At 45.1% G+C, this 23,636-nt stretch overlaps 1 protein-coding gene and 1 non-coding gene across 3 annotated transcripts in view; both read left to right on the forward strand.

Moving 5' to 3' along the window:
- Positions 1 to 466: 466 nt before the first annotated feature.
- LOC137376038 (macrophage colony-stimulating factor 1 receptor-like) overlaps positions 467 to 23,636 on the forward strand; it is a 73,692-nt gene continuing 50,522 nt past the window's right edge. The window contains exon 1 of one of the 2 annotated variants that reach the window (XM_068044006.1): positions 467 to 690. In XM_068044006.1, coding sequence (XP_067900107.1) covers positions 558 to 690 — 133 coding nt within the window. In that variant the 5' untranslated portion in view covers positions 467 to 557. The remainder of the gene's footprint in view (positions 691 to 23,636) is intronic. The other variant, XM_068044007.1, reaches the window with a different exon arrangement.
- trnas-uga (transfer RNA serine (anticodon UGA)) lies at positions 15,015 to 15,096 on the forward strand. The gene has a single exon. It is a non-coding gene; the product is annotated as a tRNA-Ser (tRNA).

Raw genomic sequence — 23,636 nt, forward strand, 5'->3', positions numbered from 1 at the left:
TCTTTTCAATTATAAACTCATAGAATTTCTCAGAATCCAGTTCCATTTAAAGCAGTCAGCTCAGATCGAGTGGGGATTGAACTGGGACTGTGTGTCACAGTGTTACAAGGGGTAGTGCAACTACTGGCTAAGTTTGTGAATTTTTGTTTCAATGTTTCAGTTGCCTGCACCCTAAGTTCTGGAATTCCCTCCCTCCTCTGTGCCTCCCTACCTCTGTTTCTTCCTTTAAGACAGTCCTTAAAACCCACCTCTTTAACCGGTCTTTTGGTCTTTTACCCTAACGTCCCCTTATGTGGATCGGTGTCAAATTTTGTTTAATGACGCTCCTGTGAAACAACTTGGGGGCATTTTGCTATGTTTAAGGTGCTATATAAATACAAGTTGTTGTTATATCCTTCTTTCTTTAAGTAATGACAGTGATTGTCTGTTCACCATCAATAGTTTAGCTGTCAGTGGTCAGGTTATTTTCAGACGACATCTGTAAGACAGAGGATGTGTCAGAAACATTCACAGCAGAACATTAAAAGCAGAAGTCGGACTGCTGTTTCTGCTGAGCTATGAAGATTCAGTTCAGTGATTTTCACAATGGAGGCCATGTCCTGATCAATACCCACTGCTTGAAGCCCGTAACTGAGCGGACAATGTATCTGTGCCTCATCCTCCTCATGCTGCCTATTTCCTGTGTGGCAGGTAGGAATGTAACTTTTACAGGTTTAATCTATCTCATCTTTCTGTTCACTCAAACCTTTGTCCAGTGCTGTCAGTTTGGCGTGTTTCCATGGCAGTATGTATGAGTGACAGTGTACTCTCCAGACAGACTGCAGAAGCTGGGATTGTTCTCCTTGGAGCACAGAAGGTTAAGGGGAGATTTTTGATAAGAAGTGTTCAAAATCATGAGGCTTTAAATAAGGACTAAGTGTTTCCAATGGCGGAAGGGTTGATAACCAGAGGATACCGATTTAAGGGTATTAAGATAATTTAAAGCAACTGGCAAAAGAACCAGAGGAGAGATGAGGAAAAAAGAGTTTATGTGGTGAGTTATTATGAGATTGATTGCACTGCCTGAAAGTGTGTCGGGGGACAGATTCGGCAGGGAGTTGGATAAATACTTGAAAAGGAAACATTTGCAGGGATATTGGGAAACGCAGGGGAATGGAACTAATTGGATAGCTCTTTCAAAGAGCCAGCACCGACACAATGGACTGAATGGCCTCCTTCTGTGTTGTATCATCCTATGATTCTCTCTGCACCTCTGGTGCTCATGAACAGCCCATTACAGCTTAGCTCCTAATTCGCTCCCTCTCTCTCAGGACCAATAATTGTTCCTGTGTTGATTGCTTCATGGTCTAGCCCCAACTGTGTTTGGATAGGACAGTCAGAACCTGCTTGGTGCCTCACCACAACCCCATTCCTTTCCCTGCCACCTTTATGAAATGCATAAGTGTAGCGAGATAGAACCTTAGAATCTTCCTGCATTCAGCTCAGTCTGCCTCTCCCTGAAAGACCTCTCCCCTCAGTCTCATTCTCCCCGCCCTTTCCGGCCCCCACTCCTGTGTTCTCTTTCTGAAACAGCTATCCTCTGGGTAAAGAAGTTTCCCCTGAATTCCCTATTGGATTTATTCATGACTAACTTATATGTATATTCCATAGTTTTTGTTTCCTTTACAAGTGTAAGCATCTTTTCTATGCCTGCCTTATCAAAACCTTTCAGAAATTTAAAGACGTCTATCAAGTCACCCCTCAGCCTTCTTTTTTCTAGAGAAAACTGTCCTAGCCTTTCCTGTTCGTTATAAACTCTCAGATCTGCTATCTTTTTTTACACATTCTCCAGTACCTCCATATCCTTTTTCTAATATTCTGTCATATTGCCCTGTTTTCTGCATTTACCTAATGACAAAAGTCCCAATTTTCAAGTCTTTCTTTGTACTTGTATTCCTTCATACCATAGGAACAAGAGGAGACCATTGAGCCCCTTGATCCTGTTCCGTCATTCATTGAGATCAAAGCGTTTCTGTGACCAAATTCCACGTACCCGCCTTTTTTCCCATATCCCTTTGGTGAACAAAAATCTATCAATCTCAGATCTAAAAGTACCAGTGAAAAACCAGGCACAATCCCAATGATTCTGTACTGCACGCTCTCCAAAGCCTCAATATCCTTCCAATAGTGTGGAACCCAATACTGCACAGTACTCTGACTGAGGGCTTCAGGTTTTATAGAGGTTCATCATTATCTCCTGACTTTTGAATTCCATGTCCAGTTTATAAGTCCTGGGATGGCAGAGGCTTTTGTCGCAGCTTTATCAACTTGTCCTCACAGTGTTAAAGGACAGGAGCCTTTCTGAATACTTATTGATCCTGCACTCTCCCCGACAGATCCCCACACACACTTTGCAACAAAAGTCACAGGGGGGTGGTCAGAAGTATGGACCCTGGCTAATTTGCCCCTCTCACTAGTTCAGGGACACTGAGTAAAACCATCATATTTATTCCTGGTGACTGTCACTGAGGACCGGAATATCAATAATAATACAATTATGAGTAGTTTTGATAGAGTAGATAGGGAGAAAATTAAAAATTACAAAACCAAGACATTTAGATGGAGTTAAGACACAGATCAGCTGTGATCTAATTGAATGGTGGAACAGCCTTGAGGGGCTGAATGGCCTCCTCCTGTCCTATGTTCCTAACAGAGGTGTTCTAAATTATGAGGGATAGCGTAGATAAGGAGCAACTGTTTCCACTGACAGAAGGGTCGATTACCACTGGGCACAGATTTACAAAAACTGACACAATATCCAGGGGGAAGATGAGGAGAATTTTTTTTTTACGCAGTGAGTTGTTGTGATCTGGAATGCACTGAAATTTCCAGAATTCTGATCCAGTGATGATGAAGGAACGGTGATACAGTTCCAAGTCAGGGTGGTGTGTGACTTGGAGGGGATCTTGCAGGTGGTGGTGTTTCTATATGCCTGCTGTCCTGTCCTTCCAGATAGTAGAGGTTGCACGTTTGGAAAGGGCTGTCGAAGAAACCTTGACGGGTTTCTGCAGCGCATCTTGTAGATGAAACACATGGCAGCCAGAGTGCACCAGTGGTGTAGGGAGTGAATGCTTAAGGTGGTGGATGGGGTGCCAATCAAGCGGGTTGCTTTGTCCTGGATGGTGTCGAACTTCTTGAGTGTTGTTGGAGCTACACCCATCCAGGCAAATGGAGAGTATTCCATCACACTCCTGACTTGTGCCTTGTAGATGGTGGACAGGCTTTAGGAAGTCAGGAGGTAAGTTAATTGCCACAGAATTCTCAGCCTCAGACCTAATCTTGTAGTTACAGTATTTATGTGGCTGGTCTAGTTAAGTTTCTGGTCAATGGCGACCCCAGGATATTGATGATGGGAGATTGGGCGATGGTAATGTCATTAAACGTCAAGGGGAGGTGGTTAGATTCTCTCATGTGGAGATGATTGTTGCCTGGCACTCGCTCCCTAACAGCTCTGTGGGTGTACCTACACTTCATGGACTGCAGCGATTAAAGAAGGCAGCTCACCACCACCTTCTCAAAGAGAATTAGAGATGGGCAATAAATGTTGGCCCTGCCAGCCACAGCCACATCCCATTCATGAATAATTTAAAAAATCCAATTCCCTTTTGAAAGTTATTATTGTGTCTGCTTCCATATGTTGCTTGCTACTTAACGGCCCAAACGTAAATGTTGTCCAGATTTTGCTGCATGCAGGCACAGACTGCTTCAGTATCTGAGGCGTTCCCAATGGTATTTAACACTGCAGTAATCACTGAACATCTCCACTTCTTACCTTAAGTTGGAGGGAAGTTCAGTGCTAAAGCAGTTGAAGATGGTTGTGCCTAGGACACTACCCTTGTGCTAGTTATGACTCCAACCAGTGGAGAGTTTTCCCCCCGATTCACATTGACTTTGATTTTATTAGGGTTCCTCAATGCCACCCTCATTCAAATACTGCCTTGAAGTCAAGGCAGTCACTCTCACCTCACCAACTCTTTTGTGCATGCTCCGACCCGGGATGTAATGAGATCTGGGAGTCATGTGGCCTGGCAGAACTGAAACTGAGCAGGTTATTACTGAGTAAGTGCTGCCGATGACACCTTCCATTACTTTGATGATGATTTAGGGGGCATTAATTGGTCTTATCCTGCTTTATGTGGACAGGACATAACTGCAATTTTATTGGATCTGCCTGTATTGTAGTTGTACTGGAACAGCTTGGTGAGGAACACAGCTCTTCATTCAGGATGTTGTCAGGGCCCATAGCCTTTGCTGTATTCAGTGCACTCAGAGGTCAGTGAAGAGTCAATCACATTTCTGTTGCTCTGGAGTCATGTTATAGGCAGTTGATTTTCTTTCCTAAAGTGAACCAGACGGGTCTTTATCACACAATAAAAACAAGAAATGCTGGAAATACTCAGCAGGTCTGGCAGCATCTGTGGAGAGAGAATCAGAGTTAACGTTTCGGGTCAGTGACCTTTCTTCGGAACGGGTTTTTATAACATCTGGTAGTTTTGTGGTTACCATTACTGATACCAGCTTTATTTTAATTTAATTAACGGAATTTAAATTCCACAGCTCTTGTGATAGGATTTGAATTTATCTCTCGGGATTATTCATCCAAGCCTCTGGACTACTAATCCAGTAACATAACCACTATGCTACCCTTCCCCTCTATATATTTGGAAAGGAGAAAATTGCAGTGGAGCAGGGAGAGTGGAATTAATTGGATACCTTTTTCAAAGAGCCAGAACATGCACAATGGACCAAATGGCCTTTGCCTGTGCTGCATGAGTCCATGAACACAGCAGACACAATCATTGTTAATCACTGTTAACTCAGTACCCTGAGTGGAGTAACAATAATTAATTTGGAATATAACTCTGCCTCATTGTCTGCTGTACTACCTGAAGGGTAGAGTTCCGTTAAGAACAGAAAGATTGACATTCATCTTGACAACATGGATTTATGAATGGGAAATCATGTTTGATGAACCTGTTGAAGTTTTTTGAGGATGTTGCTAAAAGAATTGATAAAGGGGAGTTGGTGGACGTAGTATACTTGGATTTTCAGAAGGATTTTGATAAAGTCCCCCACAGGAGGTTGGTTAACAAAATTAAAGCACATGGGATAGGAGGTAATATACTGGCATGGATTAAGGATTGGTTAACAGGCAGAAAGCAGAGAGTCGGAATAAACAGGTCATTCTCGCATTGGTAGGCTGTGACTAGTGGGATACCACAGGGTTCAGTGCTTGGGCCCCAGCTGTTCACAATATATATCAATGATTTGGATGTGGGGACCAAATGTAGTATTTCCAAGTTCGCAGATGACACAAAAGTAGGTGGGAATGTGTGTTGTGAGGAAGACGCAAAGCAGCTTCAATGGGATTTGGACAGACTTAGTGAGTGAGCAAGAACATGGCAGATGGAATATAATGTGGAAAAATGTGAAGTTATCCACTTTGGTAGGAGGAACAGATGTACAGAATATTTCTTAAATGGTAAGAGGTTAGAAAGTGTAGATGTACAAAGGGACCTGGGTGTCCTTGCCAATAAGTTACTGAAAGCTAACCTGCAGGTGCAGCAAGCAATTAGGAAGGCTAATGGTATGTTAGCCTTTATCACAAGAGGATTTGAATACAGGAGTAGTGAAGTCTTGCTTCAATTGTATAGAACTTTGATTAGACCGCACTTGGAGTACTGTGTGTAGTTTTGGTCCCCTTACCTTAGGAAGGATATTATTCCCATAGAGAAAGTGCAACGAAGGTTCACCAGACTTGTTCCCGGGCTGGCGGGACTGTCCTATGAAGAGAGATTGGGGAAACTGGGCCTGTATTCTCTAGAGTTTCGAAGAATGAGAGGTGATCTCATCGAAACCTACAAAATACTTAAAGGGATAGAAAGGGTAGATGCAGCTAAGATGTTTCCCCTGGTTGGGGACACAATTTCAAAATAAGGAGGAAGCCACTTAGGACAGAGATGAGGAGAAATTTCTTTACTCAGCGGGTTGTGAATCTTTGGAATTCTCTACGCCAGAGAGCTGTGGAAGCTCAGTCATTGAGTATGTTTAAAGCAGAGATAGACGGATTTCTAAATACAAATGACATAAGGGGATATAAGGATAGTGTGGGAAAAAGGCATTGAAGTGGATGATCAACCATGATCATATTGAATGGTGGGGCAGGCCCGATGGGCTGAATGACCTACTCCTGCTCCTTTGTTCCTGTGTTCCTATAGAGTCTTGTCACATCACTGAAGTATCTGACTGTTACAGAGGCAACTCTGGGTTAGCAACATGTTACACCCAGCAGTGAGGTAAATGAGCAGTGATTCTATTTCTTGATGGTGTTGGCAAAGGTTTCACCACAAGTATTAACACTCTCTTTGCCTTTGTCCCAGGACAGCTTTGTTATTTAATCTCTCCTGCCCTCTGCCCTAACACACACCTTCCCTTTTGTGCTCTTTCCCACCAACGCCACCACAGCCCCCCCCCCACCCCCAACCCACCCCTTCACTTGCTTCTAACCTTTGCCAGTTCTGATGAAAGGTTACAGACGTTAACTCTGCTTCTCTCCACAGATGCTGCCTGACCTGCTGAGTATTACCAGAACTTTCTGTTTTTATTAAAGTAAACAATTTTAAATGGGATGCAGGAACAGAGAGACCTAGGGATGTCTTTGACAAGTCTTTGAAGGTGGCCGAGCAAGATTAGAAGGTTGTTATAAAGGAATGTAGGATCCTTGGCTTTATTGACAGAGGAATAGAAAACAAAACCAAGGAAATTATTCTAAACCTTTATAAATCACTGGTTAGGCCTTAGCTGAAGTATTGTGTCCAATTCTGAGCGCTACACTTTAGGAAAGATATCAAGATCTTGGAGAGGATGCAGAGGAGATTTACCAATACGGTACTAGAGATGAGGGACTTCAGCTACTTATATGGACTTTCAGAAGGCATTCTGCGGGATTCCACTAAAAGACTGTTAACAAAAAAAGTAAGTGCATGGAATTGGAGGCAACCTATTGGCTTAGCTAGGGACTTAGTTGGGAGATAGACAGAGTGTAGAGATAACGGATATCTACTCCAATTGGCAGGATGTGACTAGTCATCTGTGCTGAGGCTTTAACTTTTCACTATACCTATAAATGATTTGGATGAAGGAACAGACAGGTGTATCTAAGTTTTCTGATGACACTTTCAGATGACACAGGAAATAATATGGATTGGAGCAAGACATTGAATTGAGATATTGATAGATTAAGCCAGTGGGAAAAACTGTGGCAGATTCGCGAAGAGTTCAAGAGGGAAAGTGAGAAGTCACCCACTTTGGATGTGAGCAAGATAGATCAGAGTATTTTCTAAATGGTAAGAAGTTGGGAACTGTGAATCAGCTGAGAGATTTAGGGTCCATTTATAGAAATTACTGAAAACTAATGGATAGGTATCAAAAATAATTTAAAAGGCTAATGGAATTTTGACCTTTATCTCAAGCGGGCATAGTTATACAGAGCTCTGGTTAAACATATCTGGAGTAATTGCGTTCAGTTCTGAGCACCATACCTCAGAAAGGATATATTGGCCTTGGAGGGGGTGCTCCGCAGATTCACCAGAATGAAACTGGGGCTAAAATGGTTAAATTATGAGGACAGGTTTGCATAGACTAGGCTTGTATTCCCTTGTGTGTAGAAGATAAAGTGATAATCTAATCAAGGTGTTTAAGACGATTAATGGATTTGATGGGCTCGATAGGGAGAAGGTATTTCCTCTGGCGGGGAAGTCAGAACAAGGGGGCATAACCTTAATATTAGAGATAGGTCATTGAGGGGTGATGTCAGGACATAAAGGGTGGTGGAAATCTGGAACTCCCTTCCCCAAAAAGCTGTTGAGGCTGGAGAGGAGGAGGAGGGGTGGGGGGGGGGGGGGTGGTGGGTGTCAATTGAAAATTTCAAAACTGAGTTTGATAGATTTTTGTTAGCTTGTTAAGAAAGGGTATCAAGGGTTAAGGAACAAGGCGGTTAAATAGAGTTTAGATACAGATCAACCATGATCTAATTGAATGGTGGAACAAACTCAAGGGGCTGAATGGCCTCCTCCTGTTCCTATGTTCCTAACAGAGGTGTTCATAATTATGAGGTGAATTTGATAGAGTGGATTGGAAGACACTATTTCCACTTGTAGGAGGGTCAGTAACTTGGCGACACAGATTTAAGGTCATCGGCGAAAGAAGCAGAGGGGCGATGAGCAGAATTTTATTTTACACTGCGAGTTGTTGTGATCTGGAATGCGGTACCTAAAAGGGCACTGGAAACGGATTCTATAGTAACTTTCAACAGGGAATGGAAAAAGTGCAGGGCGATGGGGAAAGAACAGGGGAGTGGGACTAATTGGATAGCTTTCCATATTTCGTTTATATTGCCTCTCCTCATTCTTCTCTCCAAAATTCATCACTTCACACTTCTTTGCATTAAAGTTCCTCTACCACGTGTCTGTCCATTTCATCAGTCTGTCAATGTCCTCCTGAAGTCTGCTACTATCCTTCTGATTATTTATTACAGCTCCAAGTTTCGTATCATCTGCAAACTTTGAAATTATACCCAATCCCAATTATACCCAACTACCTCTTTAATCCCATGACCTTTAATGTTACTAATAAGTCTAGTAGTACTTTGTCAAAGTTCATAGGGGCATCAATAGTCATCAACCCTCTCCATTAACATATATTAAAAATGTAGTGGTCCTAATACCAACTCCTGGGAGATGCCACTCTATACTTCCCTACTGTCTGAAAATCAACTGTTCACCACCACTCTCTGCTTTCTGTCCCTTAGCCAATTTTGTTTTCATGTTACAACTACCTCTTTAATCCCATGACCTTTAATGTTACTGACAAGTCTGGTAGTACTTTGTCAAAGTTCATAGGGGCATCAATAGTCATCAACCCTCTCCATTACTTCATCAAAGAACTCAATTAAGTTTGTCAATCATGATTTGCTTTTAACAAATCCAAGTTTGGCTTCATTTGTTAACATATATTCTTGCAAATGCCAATTTATTTTGCCCCAGATTATTTGCTGTAAAGGCTTTCCCACCATGGACATTAGGTTTATCCCTCTCTCCTTTTTTAAACAAGAGGTAATATTTGTAATCCTCCAGTCCTCTGACACCATCCCCATATGCAAGAATTTATAGAGTCAAAGAGTCATTATGGCACAGAAGGAGGCCATTTAGCCCGTCGTGTCCATGCTGGCTCTCCATAGAGGAATCCAGTCAGTCTCATTCCCTTGCTCTATCCTCGTAGCCCTGCAGATTTATCCCCTGCAGATTTATCTCCTACAAGTACCCATTCAATTTTCTTTTGAAATCATTCATCGTCTCCACTTCCACCACCCTCATAAGCAGCGCGTTCCAGGTCATTACCACTTGCTGCGTAAAAAATGTTCCTCACCTTCCTGTTGTATCAGTTACCCAAAATCTTAAATCTTTGTTCCCGAGTCTTTGTACCATCAGCGAATGGAAACAGCTTTTCTTTGTCTACCTTTGTCTAGGCCTGTCATAATCTTGCACACCTCTATCAGATCTCCCCTCAACCTCCCCTGCTCCAAGGAGCTAAATTCTCTCATCCCTGGAATCATTCTGGTAAATCTCCTTTGCACGCTCTCAAGGACTCTCACATCCTTCCTAAAGTGTGACCAGAACTGAACGCAATACTCAAGTGGTGGCCTAACCAGAGCTTTATAAAAGTTCAGCATAACTTCCCTGCTTTTGTACTCAATACGTCTATGGTGAATCCCAAGATCCCATATGCTTTGCTAATTACTTTCTCAATATGCCCTGTCATCTTCAAAGAACTAGGCATGTGAACCACCAGCTTCCTTTTTCCCTGCACACTATTTAGCAAGGAATAGATCGTGACCAGATCCTTCACAATTTCCATCCTGACTTCCCTCAGTAATCTGGGATGCAACTCATCCGGACTGGGTGACCTTTCTACTTTGAACACTGCCAAACTTTTACGTACGTCCCCTTTACCTATTTTTATCCTATTCAATATCGCTACTGCCTCCTGCTTTGCTATCACATTGGCAGTATCCTCTTCTTTAGTGAAGACAAATGCAAAGTACTGATTTAGTCGCTCAACTGTACAAGAAGGTCTCCTTTTTATGCCTATTAGTCCCATCCTTTCTTTGACTACCCTTTCATTATTTATCTGTTGATAAAAGACTATTGGATTCCTTCTTATGTTATATGTTAACCTTCTCTCATACTCTCTCTTTGATCCTCTTAATTCCTTTATCAGTTCTTCTCTGTAGTTATAGTTCCCCATTACTTTCTCCATGGCAATGCCTCAGCCAATCAGAGTCAACTTGCCAACCAATCAGCACCCTTTTCTTCTGTAGTATAAATTGTTGTGATTGTTTGAAATTTGCCATTCTTGTGTTTGTCCTGACGAGTGCAAGATGAAAACCTTCGGCAAGATATCGCTCTTTTCAGCAATATAGAAGCAGAAACATGCAGCAACCAGCAAAACACTAACTGAATAAACTGCCTCAACAACAATAGCAAGGTGTGCATTCTTTATAAGTCCATTCAAAGGACTGTTGAACTGAATCCTCACAAAACACTAGCTGGAAAACCGACTTGGTTTGCTCATCACCTCAATATGGAAACAGGAAGTCAGAACAGGAATTAGCATTACAGGGGAAACCCAAACCTCTAGGTTTCCAAATAACCGGTGTCCTCTGAAGATTAAATGTGTTCTTCCTAATTAACCTCAGAATATCAGTCATATCACCCACTGATGTCGGTAAAGACGTTGATTTACTGTATTGAGCATGAATGAGGTTCCTGCCCAAGTCACTCACTACCAATCCTGATGCATCTACTGAGGTCAGGCATTATTATAAATTCCCCAGTGAATAAGAGCTCAGTAGTTGAGGATATCCCATTTAAAACATGAGGTGCTTATTCATTCTTGGTGTGTGGGCACCACTAGCAAAGTCGATATTTATTGTCCATCCCCAGCGGCCTCTTGAGATGGCGGTTGGCCACTTTCTTGAACCACTGCAGTCCATGTGGTGATGATAGTCCCACAATGCTGTTAGATAGGGAGTTCCAGGATTTTGACCCAGTGACAATGAAAGTTGTATTTCCAAGTCAGGATGGTGAGTGATTGGAGGGAAGTGGTGGTATTTCCATGCACCTGCTGTCCTTGTCCTAGGTAGTAGAGGTCAGAGGTTTGGGAGGTGCTGTCGCAGGAGACTTGGTAAGTTGCTGCAGTGGATCTTGTCGATGGTACATGCTGCTGCCACGATGTGCCAGTGGTGGAGGGAGTAGATATTGCCAGAGCAAAGAAGGGCATCAAATATCTTGTAGTACTACACCCAGTTCCTGTGCACGACTCTTCTGCCGTTCACAGTTTCTGCCACCTCCAGCCAGGCCTTCTCCTGCCACCCTCTGGAAACAGGACCTCCCTCCTCTTTCTAGTCGACTCCAGCAGTACCTCAAGGGCTGCATCTATGAAGCGTGGGGCAGCCCTGCCCTGGGTGCCAGGCCTCCGCCTCTCCTCCTTGTGCACTGGAGCTTGCATGGTTCATCAAAATGGTTGTCTTCATGCCTTTAAATTGGGCTCACACTGATAAGTCCTGCCTCCATCCCATTGCTGCTAATTGGCTGCCAAAACCGCCCTCCAGCCAATTAGCAGACATCGGAAAGTCGTGGGCTGTGACTACTTCCCCCTACCCCTGCTGCCACCCTGCCTGGTGCGGGGTTGGGACCTGGAAATGATTCCGATGTTTGGTTTCTGACTCCGGAGGCAAAATCCTACCCATTGTACACTGTGTGCATGCAAGGTTTCTGTGATTGTGTGTGAGCTAAACTTTCATTTCTATAACATTGCAAAGTATTTACAGCACAGGAATAGACCATTTGGCCCAACAGGTCCTTGCCAATGTTTATGCTACACATGAGCCTCCTTGCACCTTACCTCATCTCTAACCCTGATTAGCATAACTTCTATCAGGTCACCCTGCAGCCTTCTCTTTCTTTGAGAAAAGAGCTCCAACCTGTCCAATATTTCCTGATAGTTATATCCTCTATATGTTTTACACTTTCCCCAGTGCTTTTATATACTTTTTGTCATTTGGAGACCACAAATGTTCACAGTACTCCAAGTGTGGTCTAACCATGGTTCTATACAAGTTGAAAATAATGGTTCAGCTTTTCAGTTCGATCCCTCTGGAAATGAACCCCAATGCCTGATTTGCTTTTTTTTCAGCTTTGTTAACTTGCATCACTACTTTTCATGATTGGTATGTCTGTGCCCAGGGGAAGCAGTAGTGCAGTGGTATTGTCACTGAACTAATAACGCAGAAACCCACGATATTGCTCTGGGGACATGGGTTTGAATACCACCATGGCAGAAGGTGGAATTTAAATTCAATTAATAAATCTGGAGTTAAAATCTCTTCCAATGATGGCCATAAAACCATTGTCGATTGGTATGAAAACCCATCTGCTTCACTAATGTCCTTCAGGGAACAAAATCTGCCATCCTTACCTGGTCTGGCCTACACGTGACTCCAGACTCACAGCAATATGGTTGACTGTTAAATGGCCGAGAAAGCCACTCAGTTTTATAAAACCGCTGCAAAGTCGATAAGGAATGAAACCGGTAGACCACCCAGCATCGACCAAGGCACCGGAAACAACAACAGCAAACCCAGCGCTGTTGACCCTGCAAAGTCCTCCTTACTAACATCTAGAGCCTTGTGCCAAAGTTGGGAGAGCTGTCCCACAGATTAGCCAAGCAACAGCCTGGCATAGTCATACTCAGTGAATTATACCTTACTGACAAAGTCTCAGACATCACCATCCCCGGTTATGTCCTGTCCCACCGGCAGGACAGACCCAACAGAGTTGGTGGCAGAGTGGTATACAGTCGAGAGGGAGTTGCCCAGGGAGTCCACAACATCGGCTCCTGACCCCATGAAGTCTCATGGCATCAGGTCAAATATGGGCAAGGAAACCTCCTGTTAATTACTACCTACCCCCCACCCCCCCACTCAGCTGATGAGTCAGTACTTCTCCATGTTGAACACCACATGGGAGATGCACTGAGGGTGACAAGGGCGCAGAATGTATTCTGGGTGGGGGACTTCAATGTCCATCACCAAGAGTGGCTCGGTAGCACCACTACTGACCAAGCTGGCCGAGTCCTAAAGGACGTAGCTGCAAGACGGGGTATGCGGCAGATGGTGAGGGAACCAACAAGAGGAAAAAACATACCTGACCTCATTCTCACCAATCTGCCTGCTGCAAATGCATCTGTCCATGACAGTTTTGGTAGGAGTGACCACTGCACAGTCCTTGTGGAGACGAAGTCCCATCTTAACATTGAGGGTACCCACCTTTGTGTTGTGTGGCACTATTACCGTGCTAAATGGGATAGATTTTGAACAGATCTAGCAAGGCAAAACTGGGCATCCATGAGGCGCTGTGGGCCACCAGCAGCAGCAGAATTGTACTCAACCACAATCTGTAACCTCATAGCCTGGCATATCCCCCACTCTACCATTACCATCAAGCTAGGGGATCAACCCTGGTTCAACGAAGAGTGTAGGAGGGCATGCCAGGAGCAGCACCAGGCATACCTCAAAATGAGGTGTCAACCTGGTGAAGCTGCAACCCAAGACTACTTGCGTGCCAAACAGTGTAAGCAGCATGAGATAGACAGAGTTAAGTGATCCCACAACCAACAATTATGATCTAAGCTCTGCAGTCCTGCCACATCCAGTCATGAATGGTGGTGGACAATTAAACAACTAACTAGACGAGGTGGCTCCACAAATATCCCCCTCCTCAATATTGGGGGAGCCCAGCACATCAGTGTAAAAGATAAGGCTGAAGCATTTGCAACAATCTTCGGCCAAAAGTGCCCATTTGATGATCCATCTTGACCTCCTCCTGAAGTCCCCAGCATCACAGATGCCAGTCTTCAGCCAATTCAATTCATTCCACGTGATATCAAGAAACAACTGAAGACACTGGATACAGCAAAGGTTATGGGCCCTGACAACATTCCGGCAATAGTGCTGAAGACCTCTGTTCCAGAACTTGCTGTGCCCCTAGCCAAGATGTTCCAGTACAGTTACAACACGGGCATCTACCCGGCAATGTGGAAAATTGCCCAGGTATGTCCTGTGCACAAAAAGCAGGACAAATCCAACCCGGCCAATTACCGCCCTATCAGTCTACTCATGATCATCAGTAACTTGATGGATGATGTCATTGACAGTGATATCAAGCAGCACTTGCTTAGCAATAACCTGCTCAGTGATGCTCAGTTTGGGTTCCGCCAGGGCCACTCAGCTCCTGACCTCATTACAGCCTTGGTTCAAACATGGACAAAAGAGCTGAACTCAAGAGGTGAGGTGAGAGTGACTGCCCTTGACATCAATGCAGCATTCGACCAAGTATGGCATCAAGGACCCCTAGCAAAAATGGAGTCAATGGGAATCAGGGGGAAAACTCTCCACTGGTTGGAGTCATACCTAGTGCAAAGGAAGATGGTTTTGGTTGTTGGAGGTCAATCTTCTGAGCTCCAGGACATCACTGCAGACGTTCCTTAGGGTAGTGCCCTAGGCCCAACCAGCTGCTTCCTCACCTTCCTTCAATCATAAAGTCAGAAGTGTTGATGTTCGCTGATGATTGAACAATGTTCAGCACCATTCACGACTCCTCAGATACTAAAGCAGTCCGTGTAGAAATGCAGCAAGACCTGGACAATATCCAGGCTTGGGCTGATAAGTGGCAAGTAACATTCGCACCACACAAGTGCCAGGCAATGACCATCTCCAACAAGGGAGAATCTAACCATCTCCCCTTGACATTCAATGGCATTATGATCGCTGAATCCCCCACTATCAACATCCTGGGGGTTACCATTGACCAGAAACTGAACTGGAGTAGCCATTTACATACTGTGGCTACAATAGTGCTGTGATGGCCGAGTGGTTAAGGCGTTGGACTTGAAATCCAATGGGGTCTCCCCGCGCAGGTTCGAACCCTGCTTGCAGCGATAAATGTTTGGGTGGTGCAGTGGTTAGCACCGCAGCCTCACAGCTCCAGCGACCCGGGTTCAATTCTGGGTACTGTCTGTGTGGAGTTTGCAAGTTTTTCCTGTGTCTGCGTGGGTTTCCTCCGGGTGCTCCGGTTTCCTCCCACATGCCAAAAGACTTGCAGGTTGGTAGGTAAATTGGCCATTATAAATTGCCCCTAGTATAGGTAGGTGGTAGGGAAATATAGGGACAGGTGGGGATGTGGTAGGAATATGGAATTAGTGTAGGATTAGTATACATGGGTAGTTGATGGTCGGTGGGCCGAAGGGCCTGTTTCAGTGCTGTATCAATTAATAAAATAAATAATAGCAGGTCAGAGGCTGAGAATCCTGCGGTGAGTAACTCACCTCCTGACTCCCCAAAGCCTGTCCACCATCTACAAGGCACAAGTCAGGAGTGTGATGGAATACTCTCCATTTGCCTGGATGGGTGCAGCTCCAACAACACTCAAGAAGCTAGACACCATCCAGGACAAAGCAGCCCACTTGATTGGCACCCCATCTACAAACATTCACTCCCTCCACTAGCGATGTACAGTGGCAGCAGTGTGTACCATCTACAAGATGCACTGCAGCAATGCACCAAGGCTCCTTAGACAGCACTTTCCAAACCCGCGACCTCTACCACCTAGAAGGACAATGGCAGCACATACATGGGAACACCACCACCTGCAAGTTCTCCTCCAAGCCACACACCAGTCTGACTTGGAACTATATCGCCGTTCCGTCACTGTCGCTGGGTTAAAATGCTGGAACTCCCTTCCTAACAGCACTGTGGGTGTACCTACCCCACATGGACTGCAGCAGTTCAAGAAGGCAGCTCACCACCAGTTTCTCAAGGGCAATTAAGGATGGGCCATAAATGCTGGCCTAGCCAGTGTTACCCACATCCCATGAATAAATAAAAAAAAGATCCCTCTACTCCACAACCCCATTTAGACACTTACTTTCCAAGCAGTATGTGGCCTCTGTATCCCTCCTACCAAAATGTAGCACATCGGACATACTTATTTGCATTTACATGCCCATTCTTGAAGTTTATTAATGGCTTTATGTATTTAATTAGTTAATCAAACTTTTTTAATTGGTCAATTCATGAGGTGAAAGGCAGAACCTGCTAATATTCAGGGAACCTGGTAAATGAAAAATACAGAATCACAGAATTGTTACAGTTCAGAAGGAGGCCATTTGGCCCTTCGTGTCTGCACCGGCTCTCTGAAAGAGCAATTCACTTAGTGCCATTCCCCGCCTTCTCCCCATAACCTTGCCCATTCTTCCTTTTCATATAACAATCTAATTCCCTTTTGAAAGGACCAAATAATTTCATATTTAAAAAAATAGATATCGCACGATTTGAGCCAAGTGAGACTGGCCACATGTTCATTTGGACTCTAACTAGCCATATCAGGGAATGGGGCACCACGGTATGAATCTCCCATAGACTCCATTTCCTCTCAATTAAATCTCCCTCATGTACAAGAACCATCTTCTCATGTTATCTTGGTTCTAGGTGAGGGCAGTGGCCTCTCAATTGAGTGCCGTTTTCACCTCCTCTCTCAGTTCCTTTTTTCCCAAAGCCAAAACCACTTCCAGGTTCTTGTCAAATTCTGCTTAAGTTGCAAAAGCAGAACCCCAAAGATGGGCTCATTACCTCACAGATGGCCGCTCATCTTTAAATACCTCAGAGCCCCAGTCAGTGGCAGTGTGGTGCAGATGTGATAATGACACATTGCCAAGCCTGCGGTCCAGGAAGAGTTACGTAATCTGGGAGTCACAGTGCAGAAGCAGAAGTGGGATTGAGAGATGAGAATTGAAATTGTGTAGGTTTTTTTAGATGTGTTTTTCCAGTTCATGTTTGTTGCAACATCAGCTTCTTCCTGGCTTTTCTTTTTTTGTTGCAACTCTTGGCCCACTTTCACACATCTCCAGTTCACTTGGACACAATGGCTTTCAGTTTTCCCTCAGTGTCACCTTGATACAGAGTGGCATTGGCTTTGCGTGTGTCTGTGTGTGTGTCTGTGTGTGTGTGTGTGTTTGAGCTGTTCAGTACTGAAATTTTCCAGTGCTCAAGTTAGTCATTCCGAAGTGCATCTGCAGTGGCTCATTGGGGAGGGAACCACCCTAGCATGTGTTAACTGGATTCCATTACTATCAATAACAACACCTCAGTTGGCCTTAGTACTGATATGCTCGAGGGGCTGAATGCCCGCCTCCTCTTCCTAGAACAGTCTCGAGGGGCTGAATGGCCGCCTCCTGTTCCCATGGCAGGGCTGTGCTCCTGTCATGGAGAGCATCACACACTGCGTTGATTGTGATGGTACCCAGCTTCTGAAAGCGAAGTGTTACCAACACAACAAATCATTAGAGTGTCACCGCTGATACTGAGCTGTAATAATCTGCTGCGCAAGTGCGCCGAAACAAAGCTCCCACAGCCCAGGTTTTACCCTTGTTTTAGGCCAAATCACTGAGATTAAAAACATTTTTTTTTGAAATTCAAACAGAAAGTGCTGGAAATACGCAGAGGGATATCTGCACTGGGAATAGTGACACCACAGTTATCCTTGGTATCCCTAGGTTAGGGAAGATAAACCAGCCTGGTTTCCAGTTCCTCATCCGAATCCCTTGCTGCATCATTCCAGCACATGTTGGATAGGACAAAAAGGAATTCAACTGTGATGTTCCTCACAGTGGAGCAGTCTTGTAGTGTTGACTGTGGCTCAGTGGGTAGCACACTCGTGTCTGAGTCAGAAAGTTGTGTTTTCAATTCCCACTCCAGAGACCTGAGCACAAAATCCAGGCTGAAACACCCAGTGCAGTACTGAGGGAGTGCTGCACTGTTGGAGGGGCAGTGCTGAAGGAGCGCTACACTGTCAGAGGGGCAGGACTGAGGGAGTGCTGCATTGTTTGAGAGGCAGTACTGAGGGAGCGCTGCACTGTTGGAGAGGAACTACTGAGGGAGCGCTGCACTGTTGGAGAGGAACTACTGAGGGAGTGCTGCACTGTTGTTGGCGCAGTGTGAGAGCGCTGCCCTGTCAAAGGGGAGTACTGAGGGAGCACTGCACTGTCAGAAGGGCAGTTTTGATGGAGTGCTGCACTGTCAGAGGATCCTTACTGAGGGAGTGCTACATTGGTGGAGGAGCAGTACTGAGGGAGGGCTGCACGATCAGAAGGGCAGTTTTGAGGGAGTGCCAAATTGTCAGAGGGCCAGTACTGAGAGAGAGCACTGCACTGTCGGAGGCGCAGTAGTGAGGGAGCGTTGGACTGTCGGAGGGACTGTAGTAAGGGTGTGCTGCACTCTCAGTGGGGCAATACTGAGGGAGTGCTGCACTGCCAGAGGTGCCATCTTTTGGATGAGACATTAAGCTGAGGCCTCATCTACTCTCCCAAGTCCACGCAAAAGATCCCAGGGTCACTATTTTGAAGAAGAGTAGGGGAGTTCTCCCCAGTATCCTGGAAAATATTTCTCCCTCACTTAAAGACATGACAAGGTCAGAATGAGGAAATAATTTAAAAGAAAGTTATCCCACCTGTCACATACCAGGATGGAGCCTGACAACTCTGAGTGAAAAATATTTCTCTTCATCTCCCCTCTAGATCTTTTGTCAATGATTTTAAATCGATAACCGTTGGTGATTGACCCACTTGCCAGAGGGAATAATTTTTCTCTGTCAAAATCTCTCATCATCTTGAAACTGCCATTAGGTTTGTCGGGGAGGTGGTGGCATAGTGGTATTGTCACTGGACTAGGAAATCAAAGACCCAGGGTATTGTTCTGGGGACATGGGTTCGAATCCCACCACAGCAAAATCTAGAATTAAAAAGCTAGTCTAATGAAACCATTGTCAATTGTTGTAAAAACCCATCTGTTTCACTAATGTCCTTTAGGGAAGGAGATCTGCTGTCCTTACCTGGTCTGGCACAGCAATGTGGTTGACTCTTACGTGCTCTCTGAAATGGCCTAGCAAGCCACTCAGTTGTATCTAACCGCTACAAAGTCAATAAAAAGAAATGAAACTGGACGGACCGAGGCACTGGAAATGACAATGGCAAACCCAGCCCTGTTGACCCTGCAAAGTCCTCCTTACTAACATCTGGGGGCTTGTGCCAAAGATGGGAGAGCGGTTCCACAGACTAGTCAAGCAACAGCCTGGCATTGTCATACTCACTGAATCATACCTTACAGACAATATCCCAGACACTGCCATCACTATCCCAGGCTATGTCCTGTCCCACCGGCAGGACAGACCCAGCAGACCTGGTAGCACAGTGGTATATGGGAGGGAGTTGCCCTGGGAGTCCTCAACATTGACTCCAGACCCCATGAAGTCTCATGGCATCAGGCTAAACATGGGCAAGGAAACCTCCTGCTGATTACCAGCTACTGCCCTCCCTCAGCTGATGAGTCAGTACTCCTCCATGTTGAACACCACTTGGAGGAAGCACTGAGGGTGGCAAGGGCACAGAATGTACTCTGGGTGGGGGAACTTCAATGTCCATCACCAAGAGTGGCTCAGTAGCACCACTGCTGGCTGAGTTTTAAAGGACATAGCTGCTAGACTGGGTCTGCGGCAGGTGGTGAGGGAAAAACATACTTGCCCTCGTCCTCTCCAATTTGCCTGCCGCAGATGCATCTGTCCATGACAGTATTGGTAGGAGTGACCACCGCACAGTCCTTGTGGAGACGAAGTCCCGCCTTCACATTGAGGATACCATCCATCATGTTGTGTGGCGCTATCACCATGCTAAATGGGATAGATTTCGAACAGGTCTAGCAATGCAAAACTGGGCATCCATGAGGTGCTGTGGGCCAGCAGCAGAATTGTACTTGACCACAATCTGTGACCTCATGGCCCGAAATGTCCCCACTCTATCATTACCACCCCTGGTTCAATGAAGAGTGCAATAGGGCATGCCAGGAGCAGCACCAGGCATACCTCAAAATGAGGTGTGAAGCTACAACAGAGGGCTACGCATGCCAAATTGCGTAAGCAGCATGCGATAGACAGAGCTAAGCAATCCCATAACCAATGGATCAGATCTAAGCTCTATAGTCCTGCCACATCCAGCCGTGAATGGTGGTGGACAATTAAACAACTAACTGGAGGAGGTGGCTCCATAAATATCCTCATCCTCAATGATGGGGGAGCCCAGCACATCAGTGCGAAAGATAAGGCTGAACCATTTGCAACAATCTTCAACCAGAAGTGCTGAGTTGATGATCCATCTCAGCCTCCTCCTGAAGTCCCCAGCATCACAGATGCCAGACTTCAGCCAATTCGATTCACTCCACGTGATATCAAGAAACAACTGAAGGCACTGGATACTGCAAAGGCTATGGGCCCTGACAATATTCCGGCAATAGTACTGAAGACCTGTGCACCAGAACAAGCCGCAGCCCTAGCCAAGTTGTTCCAGTACAGCTACAACACTGGCATCTACCCGGCAATGTGGAAAATTGCCCAGGTATGTCCTGTACACAAAAAGCAGGACAAGTTCAACCTGAGCAATTACTGCCCCATCAGTCTACTCTCAATCATCAGTAAAGTGATGGAAGGTGTCATCAATAGTGCTATCAAGCAGCACTTTCTTAGCAATAACCTGCTCAGTGACGCTCAGTTTGGGTTCCGCCAGGGCCACTCAGCTGCTGACCTCATTACAGCCTTGGTTCAAACATGGACAAAAGAGCTTAACTCCAGAGTTGAGGTGAGAGTGACTGCCCTTGACATCAAGGCAGCATTTGACCGAGTATGACATCAAGGTCATAAAAACTAGGAGCAGGAGTAGGCCCTCGAGCCTGCTCCGCCATTCAATACGATCATGGCTGATCTCAGCTCGGCCTCAACCTCCCTTTCCTGCCTGTTCTCCATAATTCTTTACTAATTAAAAATCTGTCTACCTCCTCCTTAAATTTACTCGATGTCCCGGCATCCACCGCACTCTGGGATAGTGAATTCCACAGACTCACAACCCTTTGAGAGAAGTAATTTCTCCTCATCTCTGTTTTAAACCTGCTACCCCTTATCCTAAAAGTATGACCTCTCATTCTTGATTGCCCCACAAAAGGAAACATCCTCTCTACGTCTACTTTGTCAATCCCCTTAATCATCTTATATACCTCAATTAGATCTCCTCTCATTCCTCTAAAGTCCAGAGAGTAAAGGCCTAAACTGCTCAATCTCTCTTCATAAGACAGACCCCTCATCCCTGGAATCAATCAACGAGCCCTAGCAAAACTGAAGTCAAGGAAATCAGAGGAAAACTTTCTGCTAGTTGGTGTCATACCTAGCACAAAGGAAGATGGTTGTGGTTGTTGGAGGTCAATCTTCTGAGCTCCAGGACATCACTGCAGGAGTTCCTCAGGGTAGTGTCATTGGCCCAACCATCTTCAGCCGCTTCATCAATGACCTTCCTTCAATCATAAGGTCAGAAGTGGGGATGTTAACTGATGATTGCACAATGTTCAGCACCATTCGCGACTCCTCACATACTGAAGCAGTCCGTGTAGAAATGCAGCAAGACCTGGACAATATCCAGGCTTGGGCTGATAAGTGGCAAGTAACATTCGCGCCACACAAGTGCCAGGCAATGACCATCTCCAACAAGAGAGAATCTAACCATCTCCCCTTGACATTCAATGGCATTGCCATCACTCAATCCCCCACTATCAACATCCTAGGGGCTACCATTGACCAGAAACTGAACTGGAGTAGTCATATAAATACCGTGGTTACAAGAACAGGTCAAAGGCTAGGAATCCTGCGGCGAGTAACTCACCTCCTGACTCCCCAAAACCTGTCCACCATCTACAAGGCACAAGTCAGGAGTGTGATGGAATACTCTCCACTTGCCTGGATGGGTGCAGCTCCAACAACACTCAAGAGGCTCAACACCATCCAGGACAAAGCAGCCCGCTTGATTGGCATCCCATCCACAAACATTCACTCCCTCTACCACTGATGCACAGTGGCAGCAGTGTGTACCATCTACAAGATGCACTGCAGCAAAGCTCCAAGGCTCCTTAGACAGCACCTTCCAAACCCGCGACCTCTACCAACTAGAAGGACAACGGCAACAAATGCATGGGAACACCACCACCTGCAAGTTCCCCTCCAAGTCACACACCATCCTGACTTGGAACTATATCGCCGTTCCTTCAGTGTCGTTGGGTCAAAATCCTGGAACTCCCTTCCTAACAGCACTGTGGGTGTACCTACCTCACATGGACTGCAGCGGTTCAGGAAGGCAGCTCACCACCACCTTCTTAAGGGCAATGAGGGAAGGGCAATAAATGGTTTCCTGGACAGCGACACCCACATCCCAAGAATGAATAAAGAAAAAAAAAGTCACCTCATAATCTTCTTTGTTCCAAGGAGAGCTGTCCAAACTTTTCCACCCTCTCCTCATAACTGGTAAACCTCCTCTGCGTCAAATTTAAGGCCTTTACATCTTTCCTGAAGTTTGGTACTCGGAACAGTTCAACTGATCTGTGATTTATAAAGTTTTAGCATGATCGCTTTGCTTTTATATTCTATTCCTCCATTTATAAATTCAATTAACCCATATGCTTGTTTAACCAACTTATCAACTTGCCCTGCAACCTTTAAGGATTTGTGTATATGGACACCGAGGTCTCTCTGCTCAGCTCCACTTTTCAAAATCATGCCATTTAATGTATCTTTCCATATCAGTCCTCCCAAAGTGCATCAATTCATACTTCTCTGCATTGAACTCCATTTGTCACACTTCTGTCCATTTCACCATCTGTCCATGTCATCCTGAAGCCTATAACCATTCACATCATGGTCTACTACATTGCCAAGTTCATATCATCTACAAACTTTAGAATGCTGCTCCCTACACCCAAGCCTAGGTTGTTTATAAAAAAAATGCAGAGTAATGGACCCAAAACTAACTCTTGGGGACACCACTGTAAACCACCTCCCAGTCTGAAAAACATCATCCATCACCACCCTCTGCTTCCTGTCACTGAGCCAATTCAGTATCCTTACCATCACTTCTGCCTTAATCCATGGGATTTCATCTTCTTATCAAGCCTTCTGTGTGGCACTTTATCAAAAGCCTTCCGAAAGACCCTATACACAGCATCGACTGCACTCCCCTGATCAACCTTCTCTGTTGCCTCATCAAAGAATTCAATCCAATTAGTCATTCATGATTTACCTTCAACAAATACATGCTGGCTCTCCTTGATTAAACCTTGCCTTTCCAAAAGTTTATTTTGTCCCTGATATTGGTTTTGAATAACTTCCTCACTAGGCTGACCGGCTTGTAGTTTCCTGGTTTAACCCTCTCTCCTTTCTTGAACAGTGGCATATTATTAGCAACCCTCCAGTCCTCTGGCACGACTCCTGTATCCAATGAGGATTGAAAGATTGTGACCAATGCCTCTGCTATTTCTACCTTTGCTTCTTTCAGCAACCAAGGATGCATTCCATCTGGACCAAGTGACTTACCTACTTTCAGCAATGATTATCTGTTTA

This window comes from Heterodontus francisci, chromosome 12, assembly GCF_036365525.1.
Source record: "Heterodontus francisci isolate sHetFra1 chromosome 12, sHetFra1.hap1, whole genome shotgun sequence".
Taxonomy (NCBI): Eukaryota; Metazoa; Chordata; class Chondrichthyes; order Heterodontiformes; family Heterodontidae; genus Heterodontus; species Heterodontus francisci.